Source organism: Maylandia zebra, linkage group LG14 (assembly GCF_041146795.1).
Source record: "Maylandia zebra isolate NMK-2024a linkage group LG14, Mzebra_GT3a, whole genome shotgun sequence".
In the NCBI taxonomy this organism is placed as follows: domain Eukaryota; kingdom Metazoa; phylum Chordata; class Actinopteri; order Cichliformes; family Cichlidae; genus Maylandia; species Maylandia zebra.
This window is the reverse complement of record NC_135180.1, coordinates 23,011,384-23,033,236: the sequence shown is the minus strand read 5'-3', so window position 1 is coordinate 23,033,236 and position 21,853 is coordinate 23,011,384. Positions and strand designations below refer to the sequence as shown.

General features: G+C 39.9%; 2 protein-coding genes and 1 long non-coding RNA gene across 3 annotated transcripts in view; 1 reads left to right on the top strand and 2 right to left on the bottom strand.

The window, feature by feature from the left end:
- Positions 1 to 70: 70 nt before the first annotated feature.
- On the bottom strand, positions 71 to 8,505 carry ap2s1 (adaptor related protein complex 2 subunit sigma 1). The gene is made up of 5 exons (XM_004543671.6): positions 8,344 to 8,505; positions 7,650 to 7,799; positions 7,137 to 7,250; positions 2,199 to 2,258; positions 71 to 1,609 (listed from the first exon to the last, which is right to left on the bottom strand). The coding sequence occupies exons 1-5, from the start codon at positions 8,344 to 8,346 to the stop codon at positions 1,508 to 1,510; spliced, it is 429 nt and encodes a 142-aa protein (XP_004543728.1). The 5' UTR covers positions 8,347 to 8,505; the 3' UTR covers positions 71 to 1,507.
- A 344-nt stretch (positions 8,506 to 8,849) lies between these two features.
- Positions 8,850 to 12,897, bottom strand: LOC143412468 (uncharacterized). The gene is made up of 3 exons (XR_013092960.1): positions 12,770 to 12,897; positions 12,636 to 12,686; positions 8,850 to 11,741 (listed from the first exon to the last, which is right to left on the bottom strand). It is a non-coding gene; the product is annotated as an uncharacterized LOC143412468 (long non-coding RNA).
- The window catches only part of arhgap35a (Rho GTPase activating protein 35a), a 61,598-nt gene continuing 52,434 nt past the window's right edge, over positions 12,690 to 21,853 (top strand). Inside the window, exon 1 of the mRNA XM_024804993.2 lies at positions 12,690 to 13,329. The gene's annotated coding sequence lies outside the window, so the exon portion shown is untranslated. The remainder of the gene's footprint in view (positions 13,330 to 21,853) is intronic.

Sequence of the window (21,853 nt, the reverse complement as noted above, 5' to 3'; positions counted from 1 at the left end):
ATCAGAAAAAAGTCAAGATACACCTAATAAAATCCCCTCTTCCCAGAATATTAGGTCAGATACTGAAACCTTTGCATTACTTCATCTGTTTATTATTTACACAAAGAGGGAGATACTGGCATAAGTGAACAGGAGACAGTACTACACGCATCACTTTCATCAACAAACTCACAGGTGGACAAAAAGGGAAGCAGTACATATTTCACTACCGTAATTTTAAAAAATAAAATAAAAAACTTGAATATATGAAACCACCTTTGAGACCTGTGAATAGATATGGTTAAAATTAGTATGACCATGTCAAAGATTTAGGCTGAGCAAAAGGATGTGAGTAAAAGCTTTTTTTTTTTTTCTAAGAGGAATTTAAAATTCAACTCATTTTATGCAATGCCAAAGGAATGTATGGAAATACTGTGAGCAGGAACTATTTGTGTTCACAATATTCAACACAGGCTACACTGTATGTACACACCATACAAAGCAATTTTTACATTACTGATTTATGTAAAATATACCTTCTGTATCTAGGGATAGTTTTAAGTGTTCTTAAGAGTAACCAACCAGCACCATTTGATGTAACGAGCTGCATTAAATGACAAAGATTATTTCAAAAGCAACCGAAATCATCACAACATACCACTGTGCAACCATTGGATGTAACATGACCTATACTATTGACCACCATCAGCCATGAGGACGTCTGGACAGCACAGGTTGCCATAACAAACTGTCAGAACGACACTCGTTCTAAGTAAACTCCATTCAATTGAACTAGCTGTGCTGGGTCAACTGGTCTGAAGAGGTTTCCGTAGTTTGCCTATACTCCAATCCAGATATAAATTGCGCAGCAGCCATGATGAATATCCTAAAACTTCCAAGACCTGCTTAACATTACTTATAGAAAAGGCTGCGAGGCTATTATAACTTCTCAATGCACAGGGGTCATTATAGGCAGTCTCTATGGTGCTTGTTAGTCACAGTAGTGCCATTAAATACATGTTTAGGTTAATGAGAGGAGGGCAGAAGAGAGCAGTGTGACACTTGTTTCCACACTGCACAGAGATAGATGCAATTACTTTGTGGTTACTACAGGAATAATTCATTTCTGTGGCCACTGGCTTGTGGAAGAAGAAAAACAGAATACAGCTGAGTGTAACTAAGGCAGTATATGTAATTTTAACTTGTTGAAATGTGCTGTATAGCCTTCAAAACATCCTCACCAGTAAGACGGGTGCAGAATATTGCAACATATAGACTTGTGACAAAAGATTAATTGGACTCATATCCATATGTAAACAATATTAATCTTCTTTACTAAACACCCCCTCCCCCCTTTCCCTTGAAGTCCCGGTAAATGTTGGCTGTGCAGAGACAGGAACATGACAAATGTCCATTTCAGACTGATACAAAAAAAATGAGCAAGATGTTTTGGGTGCCAGGGCAGCAGATTAGTATCCAGGTAAGATAGATGGTTATCGACTTTTTTTCTTCTTCTTCTTCTTCTTTTTTACTCGAGTGATTGGAGCATGAGGAGCTGCTTGAGGACCTTTGTCTGACTGGTCTCCCTGATCTCCCCCGCCAGGAACATCTCATCCACCACCGTGTACACCTTAAAACACAATTCAGAGGACAGAGCCCAACACTGTGATGAAACTGAGGATATTAAGATGATTCAAAACAGAGTACAAATATCACGAAGTAGTCATCCAGCCTGCTATTTGTCATCATTGTGTAAAAATAACCAGAGTGACAAAGAAATTAACCTGACAAGATGAGTCACTCTTCTTTCCATCACCTGCTTTTCTCAGGTGTGTTGTAGTTTGTGAAAGAGGTTGTAGTTGTCAACAGCTGATTTACCTTATTTGTTGGTTTCTGGCCATGTCATACATGAGCGGTGTTAGAGTAAAGCATGTGGGCGGATGTTCACATGCTTTTTAGGTAATTAGCAATTAACACTAGCGGCAGGTGGGTCAAGGGAGTTTAAGCATTTATGAAAAGAAAAAAGAATCCACCCCCACTAAAGTATTTAAGATCAAAAAGAAAAAAAAACCTGTGATTATTATATCAGTTACCATGGCACTATACTAAAAAAAGCACTTTCAGAGCTCTCTTTTGTCCTCCTCTGTTCAAGGTCTTTTTAATTGGATATCAAGACTCTTAAAAACAAAGGGGAAGAATTCACTTCTCAATATGCTTACCTTGTAGAAGTTGAACACAAGGTCCAGCTCACACACATTGTGGAAATACTCATTCAGCACCTTCCAAGAAGCAAAGGAGCAATTGAAAATACAGACTTTCAATTCAATCAGATAAGAATCCAAACAGACTACTTTAGTAAGACACACACACACACACACACACACACACACACACACACACACACACACACACACACACACACACACACACACCTTAATGTGATGCACTAGTGCAGAAATTATGTGATGCTGTAGCAGCAGCAGAATCCACTTGAAAACCATGTAATACACTTATATCTACTACATCTAAAATGTGGCCATTTAAAATTAATGTGAGTCTGGCCTCATCTCGTTTCCACAGGAGATCATTTCGAGGAGTGATACGGTTTCATTTACAAAGCCAGAATTACTGACCCCTTGTATTTGCTACAATGAATGTTAAAACCAGCCTGTGAGCAAATCCTGCTGTGAGCTAATAGAAAGTGTGGCATGGTATCTTTTATGAGAATATTTTCACTGACTAAAATAATAATAATTTTTTTAAAAACCCTTCATTGGTGTTTAGATGGGGCTTTATGTAATAACAAGCTTGCCAGCTAGAAAGTAAGACAGCTCATTTTGAGAATACCGTAATGTGCATTCCTTCACAGTCAAACATTACATCAAATGACCTTCACTCCCGGGTGCTCTGGACAAAAAATGGTCTACTGTTTGTCTTAGCTAGTGGCAAACACTAGATTGTACTTTAAGCTCACAATTTCAATTGCTACCACATCATTTAAAGACTAAATGATTAGAAAAATAAAGAGATGTTAAACTAAGCTTTAGAGGAAAGCACACTCAAGCTGACTGATGTGTCCAGACAATCACCGTGATCTACCTATGCTCTCTAAATCACTGATTAAACTAAATGCTTGATAACAAAGGAGTTCAACCATTTTAAAAATAACTATCTCATATCAACTGTTGATTAAAGTCCATGAAGGCAGCATAACTTGTCTCGAACCTGATGCGCCACTGAAGACTAGATGGGTAAAGTTAGTTCTGTATCTGTTTAGGTGTTTTAGGTTCAGAGTTGCTCAAAATGAAACCAGCGACATTGAATTTTGGAGGGAATTCTGACAGCAGTTTGAGGGCATTCATTAGTTATGGCTAGTGGTGCAACAGATCACTATTGATCCGTAATCCGAACCGGTCCCCACTCCACAGTTCGGCACGCACATGATCCGAAGGTTCGAAAAAGAAGAAAAAAAAAGTATGTGTGTGGTGCGCGTGGTCAGTCTGTCAAGCCGTAGTTATGGCCAGCGCTAGCGGTCCAAGTGGAGGAGCAGAGGAGTGACAAGATTGTTCCAAGCATTTATGAGCAGGAAAAGTCTAAAGTTATGCCCTTGTGTTTATAGCAGGTAGGTCTTTTCTTGAGATGGCATGTGGTATTTAGTTATGTCTCTGTGTGAACATGCCTTTTTTAAGCCTAACAATAAGGTGAATGTTTTGTGCTGTGACCTTTAGTGTTTTGGAGAAGTTGGTCAGTTTCATTTGGATCACTTGCAATTGTTGTTGGCCAGGTAATAATGGTAACTGTGGTGTTAAGCAACAATTGTTGCTGTGATCAACGTGGGGAGTGATACTGAATTTTGTGGCTATAGTAACCTTCTGTGGTATAGAACCACTTGGTATGTGACTATTTATGTTGTGGGGACAACAGATCACTTCTGGTTGAGATTAGGGCTGCCACGATTAGTCGACTAGTCACGATTACGTCGACTATCAAAATCGTCGACGACTAATTTAATAGTCGACGCGTCGTTTGAAGCTTTGTAAGATCCCAAAAGACGCAGGAATAAGTAGCAGGATTTAAGAGTGTAATAACGGACTGAAACAGAAGATGGCAGCACTGCATGTACAAGGATGCCAGCTGCCGTTAAACCCCGAAGAAGAAGAAGCTGTGTCCCAGAATTCATAGCGCAGCCCAGCTCAGTTTCCAACAATGGCGGCAGCTAGTTAGTTTTAATATTACTCTTATTATTCTTTCTGGGTCACAAAATAAACGTTTAACATATTTTCAGGCGAGAATGTAGCTGTGTAAACCTCAAATATCTGCTCAGTTTATCAGGACACCACATATTTTCAAAAGCGCTCTGACGTTTTCAGAGACGTCTGTTACCCACTAGCTCGATAGCTAGGTGGGGGCTAGGCTCACTAGAGCCGTGAGAACACCGGACTCCTGGCAAATTGTTTTCAAACCCACCGCTGTCTTTCGCTACTCAGGTTAAACATATATATAAGTCACTTAGATAACTTAACAATGTTATTGTTTGGCTTTTTTTTAGTATTTTATTTGTTCCTGAGTAAATCGGTTTGGCTGAGATTAAAGTTATAGTTTTTACACAGCTGAATAAACATCAAGCAGACAGCTGATTATCAGAAGTGTGAGATGCTCGAGAATATACTCCAGTGTCCTGTTATATTTTAGATAGCAAGGAGTTTATTAAACTTCACCGAAACAATCTGCAAATTTCATTAAAATTTAATAAACTATCATCTTGTCTTTATTTTTAGTTAGCACAGACCTTAAACACTTAAAGCTGTAAGCTAATGATAGTTATATTAGAGCAGATGCTGCTGGTGCAATAAGCTGTACGTTTTACGTCCAATGGATGATGATCTGATTAGTCGACTAATCGCAAAAATAATCGGTGACTAGTCGACTATCCAAATAATCGTTTGTGGCAGCCCTAGTTAAGATTATTAGTTACTACTATTGGTTTCAGTTGCAAACATTTCTGAGTAATCATTTTGGTTTGCGGGTGTTATACTCCAATTTGGGTTGATCGCATGTTACTATCGTGTATGCAGTGTAGCAATTTGTGTGATCTTCATAATGATTAAATCCATTTAAATTATTTTAAAAGGACTAAGTTTTTCTGTGTAGTGGTCAGACAGTAGTTTTCTTAATATGGGAGTGGCTGCAGCTCAGGAGGTAGAGCAAGTCCTCTACTGATCGGAAGGTTGGTGACTGGTTTGATCCCTGGCTCCTCCAGTATGCATGCCAAATCTACCCCAAGTTGCTCTCCCATGCAGCCAACCGGAGTATAAATGTGTGTGATTGGTAGATGGAAAGGACTTACGCACAGAAGAAAGTGCTTGTGTGAATGGGTGAATGAGGCATCTATACAGCGCTTTGAGTGTTCTGGGAGATTTTTGCTGGCTTAATCTTCTTTCCAGGGTTGATTTAGCTTGATTGGAATAAGTATGCCACCGTTGCAAGGCACACATATTGTCCTGCTTTCCCTATTTGTATTTCAGATCTAGGATATCAAGAACCAGAAGACTCCAGAGAGGTCTTTTCTTTATTTGGGGATCTTGGAAGAACCTTTTTGAGTAGGGGAGGTGGTACACCCATCTGAAACCTCTACTTGTCTTGCAGTGACAGAGATTGGATAAAGCCATGCCTGAGGTTGGCTTAGGAGGATGGCACTTCTTGTGTTTATGCTCTCTGGCCTTTCATTTTTTGCTGAAATTTTAAGTACTTTAAAATAAAATCGGTGTTTTTAGAAACTCTGGGATCAGCCTTCATGCTGTGACTTTTGAGCCAGGTCATAAAATAGTGCAATACTGCCTTTTGGCACTGCAGTGTATCTATGTGGCAAGGCGTTATCAAATCTATCAATATTTTAACGATAACATTTTTTTCCAGCATGGTATAACACTAACACTAGTCAAAAATGATACACCCAAGACTGTAAAATGAATGTGACGTAAACATAGCTTTAATAGGTTCTGGAATTTGTACTGAAATACAGCGTCATGCTAAAAGTTTAAACTATAGATACAAGCTGTGGTATGAGTTTCGGCTAAGTCAGATTTATAGAAAACAATCTGACTTCACTAAAAACTATGAATAAGTTAGACTTTTAAAAATGCAGAAATTCAGGTAGCACTTTATTCTGAATTTAAAGCATCCTTTATACCTGAGTTATTTGAAATCCAGAATGGCTTTCACATTTGGGAAACAATATTATAATAATGTAAAAACTAAATGATGTGCTCTTCAGAAGCAACAGATAAAAAAGAAAACATATCATCTTTTAAAATTGGACTTATGTATGCCATGGAAGAAAGGGTTTATATCTGCATAACTACATTTGATATTTAAATTTGAATTTCACAGGTTGAATTATTTTATAGATACTTGCTTACTGGGAATATGCTTCAAAAATAGGGCATTCTATAGTATAATGTTGTAGTTCTATAGTCTTATGCAGATTTTATCAGCAGGAAGTCAGATCACAGCATAGTGGATCTCTGCTACCAATTCAGTTTTTACAATTGTCCTCTATTATGTGGAAGGTAAATACTTGAATAACAGCATCATTATGTGGGCAGAGGAAATATATCAAAATAAAGATATTTTTGAAAATAAATGGCAGAATTTAATTGCTGAATATGGGATGCTTTGAGCCAGGGTGAAAACTGAGAATACCAGTGGAGACTAATGAAAGAAGCAAGAGGGGATTTTGTTTTTCTTCCTGTTCTCTGTGTTATGTAAAGATTAAAAAATAATATTGAAATATATGTGCATTTAGCTATAAATGTATATAGGCTGGTAAATAATACGTGGATTCTGTTTAGCTGTACATAATAATGCTTAACTAATTTATATTCTTTTCCTCCGCTTCTTTGTAATCCAGTTTATATTTTTTTTTACTTTTTCACTTCCACTGTATATACTTCAACTTTAACTACTAAAGACCTTTACTACATGTAATTTTACTGCAATCCTTACAACCCAGAGAAGTTCTAAAGGAGCTCCAAGCCAGTGAAGGATGATAGCCTCTGAACAAAATCATTGAGAGACATTCTTGAAAACCATCAGACCATGACAACTAAATTATCATAGCTCACTTACTAGGTCTATATATTGCGCGTTTCATTTACCTCTACAAAGTTGTGGATTCCCTCGAGGTACGCCAAGTTATTATCAGTCACGTCCACACAAATACAGAAGTACAGACCAGCATAACGTCTGTAAATGATCTTGAAGTTCCTGAACTGTGAGAACAACAGAAAAATCCTCTTAAGAGCTTAATCGCGCATATTATGACAACAGCAGCAGATTTACCAGGGCTGAAGCTCCCACGGTACGGTAAAACACACCCAGTATGCATACATTCATGCTGATTTTTTTTTTTAACAGCATTAAAAACCTGATCCACTAAAGGGGTTCTCTTTTCATGTGATGTTGTATTCCACTAGAATTTCATTCAGTTATCATATAACATAGAAAAAAAACATGTTAAGAGATAATGCCTGCAATATCTATGTAGTGAAGGAGCTGGGCCAGCTGTGTCATTATACAGGATTAGAGAAAAGAGGTTGTTGTTCTAGCACGTCAAAGAATTGTTTGAAAAAAGAAAATGTGGGTACATGCGGCACTGCCTAATCCCATACCTCCACAAAGTTGGTGTGCTTGGCATCTCTGACAGTAACGACAGCATGCACTTCTTCAATCAACTTCTGTTTCTCATCATCATCAAACTGCATGTACCATTTGGCCAGTCGTGTCTTTCCCGCTCGGTTCTGGATGAGGATAAAGCGGATCTGTAAGAAACAAGACAAAAAAATAAATAAATGAGGCATTCTTTACTTGTCCTTAACATCCAATATTAAGCAGTTTGACACTGACAGAATTATGAAACTCCCAGAAATGACTCATTAGCAACACACAATATAATCTTACTTTGCCTATTAGTAGCTGTCGTACATAATATAACTTTGGAGATACTTACCATTTAGGTATCCAACTATTTTAATATGTAAGATATATTACAAGTAACTGTAGCTACCCTTAGCTTATCTACAGCTTATCGACAGTTAAACATAGTGTTAGCTAAACCACACCCATTCATTTTGACAGCATCGTTTTCGGAGAACTCGGCAAAATAAAATCGATCTATTTCAGTAAACTGATAGTTGTTTGGTAAAACATCTTGATTTAAAATTGTTGGCGTCCCAGTTAGCTTATCGTTTTCTACTCACTGAATGGAATAGCCGATCTGGCGAACTCTAAGATGCTAGCAACCAAACGACAAATGCTACTGACATGAGAAGAAAATACAACATAGTTCGTTTGAGACATATTTACCATTTTCGCCTCCCAAATATGGACCTTAGAGACTCCAAAGCAGCAGGTTCCCAAGTAAGTGTGCAATAATTTTCACATTAATACATCGATATTTTATGACCGCTCGTCCGCTATCTTCTCCAAGCTAATAGGAAGTGGCAAAACTATGGCTGCGTCACGTTGCATGATGGGATTGTAGTTTTTCCTGTCACATTTAGAAGCAATGGATTTTAATATAGAACTACAACAACCAACATCCCTGTGTGGCGTCTCGTATTGAGTCGTGCAGTGGATCACATGAGAAGCAAAGAGCCCATCTCTTTAAATATTTTTGTAGTTTTTCGTGTTTGTTTCAGGTTTTATTCTTTTCTGAAAGAACTACCGGAAGCACTTCCTGTCGAATAATTTCACAAGTATTGCATTTCACTTGTTATCTATTTTTTATAGTATCCTAATACTATAAAATTGATTTTTAAAAATATGTCACTGTTCTCTTGGGCAATTTCCTGTCAGTTCTTAGACTGGTTAACACTTCTTCTTTTGGCTGCTCCCTTTAAGGGTCGCCATAGTGAATCGTTTACCTTCATCTCCTATCTCCCCTTGCCTAGCATACTCCTCTGTCACACCAGTCCTCTGTATGTCCTCCATCACTACATCCATTAACCTTCTCGAAGATCTTCCTGTTGTCTGCCTACCTGGCAGCTTCATATTTAATATCCTTTCTCGAATATATCACCTATCCCTCCGCCTCACATGTCCAAAACATCACACCCTTGGCTCTCTAACTTTATTTCAAAAGCACTTCACCCGAGCTGTCCCTCTGATATACTGATTTCCTATCCTATCCCTCCTGGTCCCACTCCCAATGAAAATCTGAGGATGTTCAACTCTGACTCCTGTCTTTTTGTAAGGGCCACCATCTCTAAACCATACATCTATATCTTCCCTTTCACTCTTGCCGCTATCCATCTGTGACAAATCACCCCTGACACTCGTCTTCACCCACTCCACCCTGCCTGCACTCTATTCTTCTTCTCTATTGTGCACTGTCTGTCACCTTCACTGTTAAATCGGTCTCCGTCTCATTCACACATGTCTATTCTGTCAGGCTTCTATTGACTTTCATTCCTCTTCTCTACCGAGGATACCTCCACTTCTCCAGGCTCTCTTCCACATGCTGCCTGATCTCACTACAGATCACATCATCATAGCCCAAAGAGACTTTTGTCTGCTCTATTTGTTTATACACATGGTGAAAATTGCTCACATACAGACTTACTAAATGTAAAAAAGTCCCCAAACGTGATAGTGTATTTGTCACATACACAGTTAATCAAACTGTTTTATTTATATCCACTTAATTATATTAGATTATTGCGTATAATTAGCATAAAGACATATGAACAAAAAGGAAGATTTGTAGAATACAAAAGATTTATACCCAAACTCATTACAGGCTGAAAAGTAGCAATAGCCTATATAACTTATTTGCACCCTCTTGAGATTACATTATTTTTGGAGGTTGTTTTCTGCAGAGTCAGAGTTTGTTTACTGGTCTGCCTGGGCAGCCAATTCACCGCAGAACATTGCCCAGACAGCTTGGACAGCTTGCCTCTGTTCTGGGTGTTTAGGGAGTCAGAGGTGGGGGGGATGGGGGACTGTGATTGTCAGGGATTGCACAACTGTGAGTGGAGGAATGCGCTGCCCTTGGGACTGAGACATATTTTAGCTGCAGATACAACGAGGACTGAAAGTGGGATGGAAAAAATAATAATAAAATGAAAGAGGAAACCAACCAGTGATTAAACAAAAAGTGCAGTGTTTTTCTTCTGTATAATGCTTGCAGCTGTGTTTTGATTCTGTCGTGTATTTTAGAGTAAAATAAAAATAAAATTTGCCATGGTGGTTATATAAGAATTATACGCATAAGCAGCACTGCATAGCAATGTTTTGTGATAGTCGCAAGACCTTGGCCTGTTTTAAAAACAAGTGGAGGTAGGCGAAAGGGATGTAAAACAGAGGCACATTATTCAACACACACTTTGACCCCAGCTAATCTTGGTCCGTGTGATTGGGGTCATGCAAATATTGCTGAGAACCTAGTGAGTAATGCAATTGGACAGAAGCGTGTGGACTTACTCAAACACAGGACAGTGCACCTTGAACCCTGTTTGACTGTGTATTTAATGATGGGTCACAATTCAAGCTTGTCAGGACACACATAGTGCACATTATGTACTTCAATTTAATAACTTATGTAAGAACAACATAATTTCTTTCCTATTTTTTTTTTATTACAAATGATTTTCTGCTATGTTTTGATTCTGCTATCCAACACTCCAGGAGGTTGAATACAGTAATAACCTTTAAACACGATGCCTCTATTGTTTACGAAGGTTTAGTCTTAAATATCCCCTAAAGTGCCAAATTCCAGTTCAAAACAATAAATTGAGTTCTACGGCCACACAAACTATTTGTTTTCATATCACACAGAGTTTAGATTACCAGATCGGAATTGCATGTTCTTGAGAGTTCAAGGAAGGACTAACAGGGGGAGAGAGAAAGAATTTCAAGAGAGGGTCTCACTGCTAGACACTAAACATCTGTTTGAGCTCTTAGTACAGGCTGTTGTCTTGTACAACACTGCAGATATTTCTCCAATGTATCTCAACTCTCTGCCTTAATTTTTAAAATGGCTTTAATCAAAGTAGAAAACACTTCACAATAACTCTTGACAAGCACATAACTCAGCGAACAACACTTATAATTAGGACTAACCTTTAAGATGATTATTTTTTCTCAGGAAAGGCATTAAACATTTCCTCTCTCTGCTGTTCAATAACAGTTTAGGTGGGAGTCCTTGGATGAATGCACAACAAATCTTTCACAAATGATTCAGCCATTAACTATTTAAAACTATTAAGCAACAGTTCTGTGCAAAAGCCCTCAGCCAATGATCAATGCTAAGTGAACCACCTAGTATTGACCTATGAATGATTCAACCATAAAAAAGGAACCTAACTCAAAAGATGAACCACACCTGGTTTTCTACACATAACAGATATCAGAAAAATTAGAGACTAATTAAATTTGTTTCTTTAGACACTTTTGTTACTAGCAGTCTGTCACAATCAAATCATTTTGTAATTAGTTCCTCTCTTCTTAAGGTGGCTGTCAAGAAGCCATTCCTAAGGAAAGGGAACAAGAAGAAAAGATCAGTGGCAACAGGAGTGACGAATCCACATTTGAAGTTTTTCTCAGTTGAAATCATCATCATCAGTGTGTGTAGAGGAGATCAGGGCAGGGGTAAAACAGGGAGTGTCTAGAGTATCAGCAAAACATGGTAGAGTGTTTGTCATGGTTTGGGTCTGCAGTTCAGCAGCAGTGGTGTGAGGGATCTGATGGGAACTGATGAAATCCTGAATACAAAAATATAGAGTCAAACCTCAAACACACTTCCAGCGCAGTCAAAGGATACCTAAATTTAAAAAACACATATGGGAACTCTACTGACGTCACTCATTAGAATAGTACAAACTTTGTTTTTGCCTTATATACTGTACTTATATATACTTATATACTGTATTTCCACATATCCTTACAGATGTTTCAATAAATCGCTGAACCTATTTCCATTTTCCTGGCAAAATATAAAGAAACGAATGGGTTATTCAAGACCTTTGCACAGTGTTGTATAACTAATGCTTGAATCTGTCCAGGGAAATGGTGGTCAGTTTTGCAAGGAAGTGGTATGGGAGCCGTGGGGCCATGAACGCAGATGGGCCAAAATAAAATAAATTAATCACAGTCATGATAATATAAACACATTTCCTTTTTATGCGTAGAAAAAATAAATAACCGTTTCATGTTTAACAGTAATCCAAAATGAGACATTAAAGACATTAACCCCACTTTGATACAACTCACAAATAAGTCCATGTTGGACAACGGAGCTAGTTTGCTGTTCTTCAATTTAAAATAAAAGAAAGGGCTATAAAGAAATGAAACTAGAAAGTAACAGAAATGGTTAAAGTAACTAGAAGTAGCTGGTTGCTAGCTAAAGCATAGTCACCCTTTGTGTGCGTGTGTTTTTTGTTGTTTCGAATATCTCTTTAATGTATTCAGCATGTTATACGTCAACTATTTTTTTTAGTTTAAATATACACACGTATGGAAGAGTATTATGATGGTTCATTTCAAATAAATTCACTGTTGGTCTCGGCTTACTAGTCACCATTAGCTACGCCTTAATAGTGTGGCGGTGAGCAGCGTATCATAAACAGTCTGCGTTTGTTGTAATTGTGTATATTTACCGCTGGGCGAGAGTGTCTCTCTGTGAAGAGCATGCCGCCATTACTGGGAAGCTGGGGAAAAAAATAGACTTAAACACAACGTCACACATTTATCCTGCAAGGGGCTTAACATCAGAAAGGGAAAAAACACACACACACACAAGGCTTTCGTACGAACTGTTGTACTCTTCCAACAGCGGCGCTTTTTCTGTAAATGAAGGCTGATCCTTGCGGTCGCGTTTCCTGTGGACTCTTTTTTTTATAAATTTTTGACACAACAAAGGAAATAATAATTGGTCAAAACAACGTGGTGGAAAACACACCGAAACAGCGCTTTCCAACGCCGGCCCCCCTTTTCTCCTCCTCGCAAGACGTTTCCAGCCGTGGTGAAAAAAACTGAAGTTGAGCAGGATTTTTTTCCCCTGCCCTTTTCCTTACTAGAATTTACTTGTATTTTTTTTCCAGACTGGGAGAAAAGACAAACCATCTATGTATCTCGTGTCTGAAAACTTCAGACTGATGTAAGTGAACACCCTATGTGGGAAGCAATGGACAGACAGCCTGTTTACTGAAAAGGCGGAAAATAATCGATGTGAGAGCTTGTAGGGAGTGTTTTTGTCTGGTTTTTAAAGTATTTCCCCGGCTGCGGGTCGCAGAGGAGCACGGAGAGGAAGAAAGGAGCGGACAAGAGCAGGACAGAAACGGGAATGATATGGTAGGTAGACTGTAGCTTTTCGGCCACGATTGTGTGTGTGAGTCAGTGTGAATAAGCAGTTTTTAGACCTAACTAGTATTGGCAAAAGGCATTTTAAGGCGTTCACCTGATTTTACTTCTCCTAACATTGCAGCTTGGGTTGCAGTGAAGTGCTGCGAGTAACAAGAAACTGGGAGTTAACCCCAGTCCCCCTCCCCTCCACGGGGGCTGGCTTGATTTGAAGCCCGTTAATAGTAATCATAATGACTGCGTGATGATACGAGTGTGTATTAAAATAAAAGGCGTTCTTATGCAGGTTAGGGGTTAACGTGTGCTTGTTTAAATGGGACGTTTATATAGGAGAAAGGGACTGAGGGGGGTGGGGGTCTTAAAAATGGATCCTGTCCAAACCTTACAATTGTTTGGACAACAACACCTGGAATGCATTGGTCTGTCAGACCTGGAGAAACTCCAGGCTATGTCTGAACGTAAGGGGCAAACAGGACTTGAAATCGGGTTAGAGCAGATAGGATGTTTGGGAGAGGCTGAAGATTGTTAAACAGTTGTGTCACAGCATGTTTGCATGTTCAGTTTATTTCTTACTATGCTCTGCTTTAAAAAATAGACTTTTAATGTTTTAAAAAGCTTTGTTTATTGTAATTTCGTACATTTAAGTCGTGTTTAAGGTCTTAATATACCACGTTTTCTTCATGAAAATATATTTTAACCTTTATTGAATGTATCATTAACTTTGTAAATGCCAAAGCTGCACAGGGCTGGCTACTTGATATAGCTGGCTAATGCCTGAGGGTACCTGTACTAACTTCCTCATTTCCTTTACCCAACCTGTAACACAAAAGGCTGTGTTCTTCCTAGAAAATATTTAAAACCTTTCAAGTTATTTCTCAGGTGAGGATATTTATGTTGGCTCACTGAATGTGGAATGTCCACTCCTTTGTCCTTTAAGTTCTAGGCTGGTTAGGGTGACCTAATGGAGACAGTTAACATTATTAATCTATTTTTATGCCAGGACTAGTCACCAGTGTGTCACAGCCTAATCCTGCAGCAAAGTGGTCACTGCCCTGGAAGCCACCCCCTTTTCTTTCTTTCTTTCTTTCTGTTTTTTTTTTTTTTTTGGGGGGGGGGGGAGTCCTTCCACTGGACTTTAGTGCTTTTAATTCAAAGAGTGATCCTTCTATATTAAAGACTGACAATGGCTGATTTTAAAGCATGAGATCTCTGTGTAGCTTTATGACGTTGCCTTAAAACAGAGTATCCATTGGTTTGGTCTGGGCTGCTGTGTCATTGCCAGTTAAAGGAGACATTTTAAAACAGGAACCTTGATAATGGGTATGTGCCTTTGGTATCGTGCATCCTTTTCAAGCAAGTAGGTTGAAGCACACATTTACTGGCTGTGCTTGAATATGTGCTTTTTGATGAGTTTTCCTCCCTTTGATCTTAATCAGCCTTGTCAGGAAGACCATACTAAGGAGGAAATGCACACAGACTCGTATGCAAAGTTTTCTTGGTAAGACGGTCTCTTTGCGCTCAGGTAAATGCATTAGCAGCTGTCAGCACTTCTGTTCTGTGCTTGATTGGGCCCTTTGCAGTGCAGTCACACCTCTCCAGGAAGCATCTTCTTCCCCTAATAGCTGTGCCATTTGCCCAGGCAGCAGGCTAGCTACCAGCATACCCACTCACCCCTGTCAGTCTGTCTCTGGGATCATGTTGTGAGTCCTGGGCTTGAACATGTTCCCGAGATTAGAGGAGAACAGGCTTTGTTTGTCAGCATGTAGGCCAGAGATGAGAATGCATCCTTTGATGAGGACACTGTTCTGTCCCATATTATGTGAACAGATAAATCCAGGGTTTTTCATGCTTTGTAATAGAAGCAGCATAGGAACACTTACTCCTTACAGCAAATCTAAGATGTCAGCTCACTTGTTTTCTCAACAGTGGACCAGGGGGGGAAAAAAACGAGGAAAGGTAATTAGAAATTACCTGAGCCCTGTAGTGTGAAACATTACTTAATTCACTAAGCTAAGTAGTGATTAGTTTATTTCAATAGGGCGAAAGTGTCTCGGGCTTGTAGCACAGCACGGGCCGCTTTGCAGTGTCGACCCAGACTCTTAGATTTCTACTGTGCTGGCTGAATTAAATGGTGGACTTGCACCTGCTCCAGTTTTACTGCTTGCATACCTGTCAGAGTGAAGTTACTCCACCTGCCAAGCATGGAAAAATTTTTCCTACTCATCAGAAAACGCGTCATTCGCTAAATCTCTTTCCTCTTGTATTACAAGAGAGGGTTGCTTGCGAGTCACTGTAAGTCTGTGTTTGATGGAGAAAGGAGCTAATTATAGCGGGCAGCTTTGGAGTTTGGTAGACCAGATTACAGTCACTCTCCTCTCAATGACTGCCTTGTTCTAGTGGCTGATTATTAGGCAGAGAGAAGTGCATTCTGGGATGATTGTATCTGAATTTCCATTAGAAAGTGTGCCTGCCTCAGTTGAACTGAGGTTCTCTTCTCTCCCCTCTGTTTCGGCTCTCTTGCTCATTACAGATTTGCAGATGGGCACAGGCTGATATAAAGGCCTCTGTACTGTGACCCTGTTCTGTTCCAGAGCCAGCTTAGCTCTGTACCCTGATTGACCAATTTATGTACGAGGGAAATGACCCTGTTTTGAGGGAACAAAAAGATTAGAAAGTATTACTAATATTTCTATTCACTGGCCCTTTTCAACAAATTAGTGATCTGAGAATTTTAAGTTCAACACAAATAGAATAGAATAGAATAGAATAATCCTTTAATTGTCCCACAAGGGGAAATTTGGTTCAACAGCAGCCAGAAAGACACAAACAAACAGTATACAGGACACAGAACAGAAACGTACACAATTTTTATTGCATATTTACATTAAGGACAATAGTTACTATAAACAGAGTACTGTACAGTTATTAAATTAAATAAAAATAACTACAGATAAGAGGCAAACCAGGTTGTAGTGCGAATCGGTTGATTAACTTATTGCAGTTACAGCGCAGATGTAAACATCTATGTTTGTTGGCAGCAGTTCTGATTGTACAGTCTGACAGCTGCAGGGAGGGTTAGGGTTAAATCCAGCATTGTTGGACATTTCTAGATAAAAATAAGGGCTATGGTTATGAACAGTGGTTTGAATGGTGGCTGTACGGTTCTATTGAGGTACTTTAATATTTAAAAAATATTAATACAGTGCTGACAATGTTTGAAATTACTGAGACCATCAAGGACCACAGAGGAATGGTGACCTCTGGACACGAACGGCCGTGTTTTCTCTTTTGCAAATGCGATTAAACAACAGAAGGACAAGAGCTGTGGAGCCTGAACATGAAGGGAGATCTTTAGGAACGAGGAAAAGTGAGAGTGTGATGCCACAAAGTGGGTTTTCAGTTTTTTGTTGGGGGGCCGCTACAAGGATGTTTGAGTAAAGCAAAGTGTGAACAAACTGCTGCCAGTTTCTGCTTCAGGCTGTGTTCCTGGTATGTGCTCTTTCAGCTTTGTGCTCAGGGATCAACCAATCAATGGCAGCCATAAGTAACCCTGCTGCTTGGCTATTGGACACAGCTGAATTCCATGACTCAGCATGGCCGTAGATAAGATGTTATGATTGAGGCTCTGCCAATAAAACGAGGCCACTGCCCGGAGTTCAATAGGTTGGACTTCTGCTTCTATGATTGCACGCACAAAGTTTGCACCACACACTGCCAACATGGTTCTTATCCTTAAAGTTCTCTGAGGTTTGTGGACTGTGCAGGGTGCTAGCTTAAAATGAGAGATTTGTCATGCATAAATACACGCTCCATTGGATTATCATGTTAAGGGTATAATGGCCTCTGATGGTTTTTGGATGAGTCAGTGTTTATACGGTCTGTTGAAAGCCTGTAGACATTTGAAACCTCTCTCACTCAAAAAAAAAAAAAAAAGCAACAAAAAGACTGCTCTGAAATCCACCTACATAAGTATTAAAGGATAACTCTGAGCATGTTTGCAATCTGTGGATGCATACACGCTCACAATCATTTCCCACACTAAAGCAACACTCGGTTTTCATTTTTGTCTTAACCTGTTGTGCTGACCTAGCCCTAATCTCATTCGCAAGTCCTAATGCGTTATAGCCAAAATTGGGCTGGAGTGAGCAGGAGAAGTCTGTGTTTGTCATTGTTTGACTTTTTTTTTCTCTTCTGGAGCTTCTCCCCCCGGTGGTGGTCCTGAATTTCCTGAAGGAAGTCCACTCACGATGCCTGGTCATGTGTTTATGCAAGGGGGATGGGGATGGAAGGCCAAAAGGAGTGGATAGGGTGGAGAAGAGGAGAGCTGAGGGTCAAAGGTGAGGGTAGGAGTTAGAAAGTGGCAACAATGGAGCCAGTTTCGTTCTTCTTTTAAGGAAGAATGGTGGCAAAATGGGAAGAAAGATTGGCTGTTTGTTAGAAAAAATCCTGTATGGTAGTAGAAAAAAAATCAAATCCTGACCAATCAGCTGTCATGACTATTCTGGAGAGATGTAGACAAGTCTTAACACAGACCCTCCTTTTGAACTAGTACTACCGAAAAGCCAAATTAGAATTGAGCCTCATTCAGTAGTACTTAAAACGTCAGTGCTCCAAGCACAAAGACAGTAGCATGTGTACATGTATTATAAAAAAAAATCTACCAACTTAAATATTTAATCCATATATTCAGTATAAAATAATTTTAGTGAAAGATTGTCTGTCTTTTTTAAGTTAAACAAAGTCATTTTGATTAATTGGAGCTGTTTTGCAGACTTGGCTCACTCCAGTTGTTCTTATTGTTTCAATGTGAGTCTGACGTCATCATGTTAGTGGTCGTGTTAAAGCAGGCTGGACGAGAGCAACTGCAGATTGTACCAAATATGATCATGAAAAGCGACGACCAGCCAGCACCTGCTTGTCAGGTTTAGTCTACACTTGACAGTCCCAAGAGGGAGTGTCTGAAACGTTCTTGAAATTTGAAATGAAATTATTATTTTTTTAGGTTGTGGTAACCTCATTTGATGAAAGAGATAAAAGAAAAATCCGTATAAGTGGGTGTGTGGTGCGGTGGTTAACACATTCTCCTAACATGTGAAAGGTCCCCGGTTCAGTGCTGGGAGGAGACACAAATCCCTGGGAGAGATGCTTCAGGAAGGGCATCCAGCCAAAGCAAACATGTCAATCCATCCGCTGTGGTGACTCCTCGCAAATAAAGGAGCAGCTAAAGGAAGCTACTTAAACTATAATCACAAGATCTAAACTGTACTTTCACTATTAAGTATATCATCAAGAGGCGTTATCTTTTTTGCTTAAGAGTTTTAAAACTTTCTGCTTGTACTTGCTGTCCTAAGTCGTGGCATGTGCTGTGGGTGTTATATGTTTTTAAGTGAAGCAATAGTTTTGTGTATTCTGATACAACTTGTTGCATGTCCATCTTTTGTGAAAGTAGAGAGCGTTAGAGGGCTGGATTTTTCGAACATTTCATTTTAACGGCATGTTTCTCTCTGCAGTCTTATTGTTTAGCGGTGGAGCCCTCGGAGCATCACCAATTGGATTAAATTCACTGGGAAAGGAGGGGGGAAAAGGTTTGTGTAACAGCAACTTGTGTATTTCAAAGAAACTTTGAGGTTGGGCTGTTATCTGTGAAGACTGGCTGGAAGCTCTTTCTGTCAGCCATAATATTGCAACTCAAAACACAAAGCAATAACTAGAATCCACACCTCAGCTGTTTGCTTTTCATTTCATTTTAACTCATTATTAGCAATAATTAGATTGGGTGGTTAGTTGAAATTGGTGGTGCAGAAATTATTTTAGTGTTTGGCAGTGTACAAACAGGAGACCTTGCAGAGGTAGGAAATGAGATGGTGAAGCTGTAATTGGGTTTAGATTTGTGTGTGGTCAACCCCCCCCCCCCCCCAAAAAAAAAAAACAAAAAAAACAAACCACCTGCTTTAGGTTTGTTAGTTCTCTTAGACAATGATGTTTAGTTTGCATTATCCCGACTTGATGTTTGTTTATTGTGACGTCTCTTACAAGCTGCTTCTGCCTGGAGGTCTGACATCTTTATTGGAGGTGTCGGCATACACCTGCGATGCTCAGACAAAGGAGAGGTGGAGAGTGGGAGGCTGAGAAGTGTTCTGTTTCGGAAATATTCTAATTAAGGTTGGCAGCTTTTATCACAGACTGATAAGCATTGGAGAAAAAGGAGAGGGACAGGAGTTGAGAGGAGAGTGAGGGGGGGAAAGGGCTTGCAGACCCAGACAACCAGAGGCCTCAAAAAGAGGTCCACTGGAAGTTTTTCATTTATGAGTTGTGTAGATTGCTTACGCTGCTCCTTTGCTTCCTCTTTTCTCTCCTGTATTTATTTATTTATTTTTTAGTTTTCACAAAATGTTTTTGTTTATTTCTGTGCCCATGGCGCCCTCCATCACTGGATTTTCTTGCCCTTGGAGAGCAGCGCAGTGGTCGTCTGAGCCACGGTTAAGGACACAGGAAGGGCACCACCTTGTCACTAGACATTTGCTTCAGATACCACTTCAGGGGGATCTGGCCAGCACTGTGGCGGTCTTTGGCATCTCCACCGTGAATACGTGCTGACGCTGTCTCTCTCCTGCATATACATGGCTGCACAAAAAAACCTTGTATCTGGAGAGGGGACATGTTTTACAATGTTGTGATTAGGTATTCTGAAGTTGTATCTTGCCAAAGGCATTTTAACATGTGCAAATCATTACCTGGCTGTTAGTGGTTAGTATTCGTGTTTGATCTAGCTCGACTCAAAATGTTTCAGAATTGGTTGTTTTGAGTAATAAGGGCAATGAAACTGTGTGGGGGACAGAAACATATACACTACTTTATGTACAGGCAATGAGAGCAACAGCAGCTGACCTTTCCTCACGCTCATAACATAACTGTCAGCATGGTTCTGGCCATTCGGCAGCTATGTGACAACGGACATCATATCCTCTTTAAGGTGAGAAGAGGTGGCTTTTCATAGCCATTTGTTATCACAGGCAGTAGGCCCCTGACACCTCCACATCCCTTATCTGGCTTTGTCCCAGTTTTTGGCCCAAGCCTGGGCTCATGCGTGCCCAAGGCTGATGAGTAAGCACCGCTCAGCCCGCGGATGGCTGTGCCTGCCGTTATCGATCGCAGCGGCACCGCCTGTCATCCAGCCACCACTTATCTAATGATGCCCATGCTATTGTCTCACGCTTTGGAAAACTGCCATTAAACAGAAAGTTACGGCTGATGGCGGCGTCAGTGAATATTTATTTTAATAATAGAGGAGACATACCTAAAGTGGGATCCACTGTAGCGTGCTTGTGTCCGTCTGTTCAGGTATTTGACTTCACAGAGTGGAAGGATTTGGGGATTTCAGCCTACACTGATGTCCGTGTGCACAGGCCGCCAATAAAACTAAGAGCGCGTAGTCCGATGTGGATGATACAGTGCGTAGGTCACATGAGATTGTTTGTTTGAAAAGTGAGTTTAAGCAGGAAAGAAGGGAACTGCGAAGGGGAGAAGTTAGAAATGATAGCAAAGATCAAAAAAAGCAACAAGAGAAGCACAGACAGTGGCTCCGGTGGAGAGTTTTGTTCCCACAGCTACAGCATATAGACAAAGCTGTGAATAGGCTCTCTCTAGGTTCAACCCACAGCCATACCACTTTTTTTAAAAGGAACCTAGGCTGGCCGACACTCTGTTATGCTGTCCTCGTCACAGGCTGTGCTTTCTTTCTGCCCACTCCCTTTCTTTCTGTTGTTTGCTGTCTTTGTTGTGACGCTGGTTGGTTGGTCTGCATTAAAGACAGATCATGATTTCCACCAGTCTGCAACACTTTGTGCTGACCTGGTTGTGACTGTCCTACTCTGATTGTTACTGTTGTTAGGCAAACACACATACGCGTGTGCTTAATAAAAACCCCTGTGATGAATCACGTGAAATTCTTTAATTTAGAGGATTTCCGGAAGGGCTACCCTGACGCGCAGTACTCTTTAAAACTTCTAGACATTTTAGATGCATCCGTCAGGCAGTCCCAGCAAAGGAAGTTGATTTATCTGTGCCAAATTTAATCAGAAGGGTGAAACTGTAATCCCAACCATACAGAATTACAGATTTTCAGTATTGACACTTATGTTGGAGGCCTCACAGTATCTGGAGCTCAACACCATGGAGTTACTTTAGGATTACATGATGAGGCTAAAGCTACTGAGACAGGATTAACCACAGAAGAACTTGACGTTTCCCAAGATACTTGGAAAAATTGACCCGGCAACCTTTAAACGCTACATACATGTATACCAAGGAGAAACAGCGCTGTTTAAAAGTAAAGAGTAGTCAAACTCAATACTGATTTGGTGTTGTTTATTTTTGTGTTTACTCCTCTTTGTGCTTCTGAAAGCACCCTCACTTAACAGTCATTAATATAGCTACTGTGCCGTTTTAGAGGATTGCACATGGATTTTTCTGAGTTGGGGTTTCCTGGTGGTGACATGGGTCATTTCTCGTCTCA

Bases quoted from the DNA above. Each gene is read 5' to 3' on its own strand.
- ap2s1 (XM_004543671.6), bottom strand. The intron at 2,259-7,136 runs GTAAATGAAACG...GCTTCTTGGAAG, and splicing joins GAATCCACAACTTTGTAGAG to GTGCTGAATGAGTATTTCCA. The intron at 1,610-2,198 runs GTAAGCATATTG...TTGTGTTTTAAG, and splicing joins TTGTGTTCAACTTCTACAAG to GTGTACACGGTGGTGGATGA.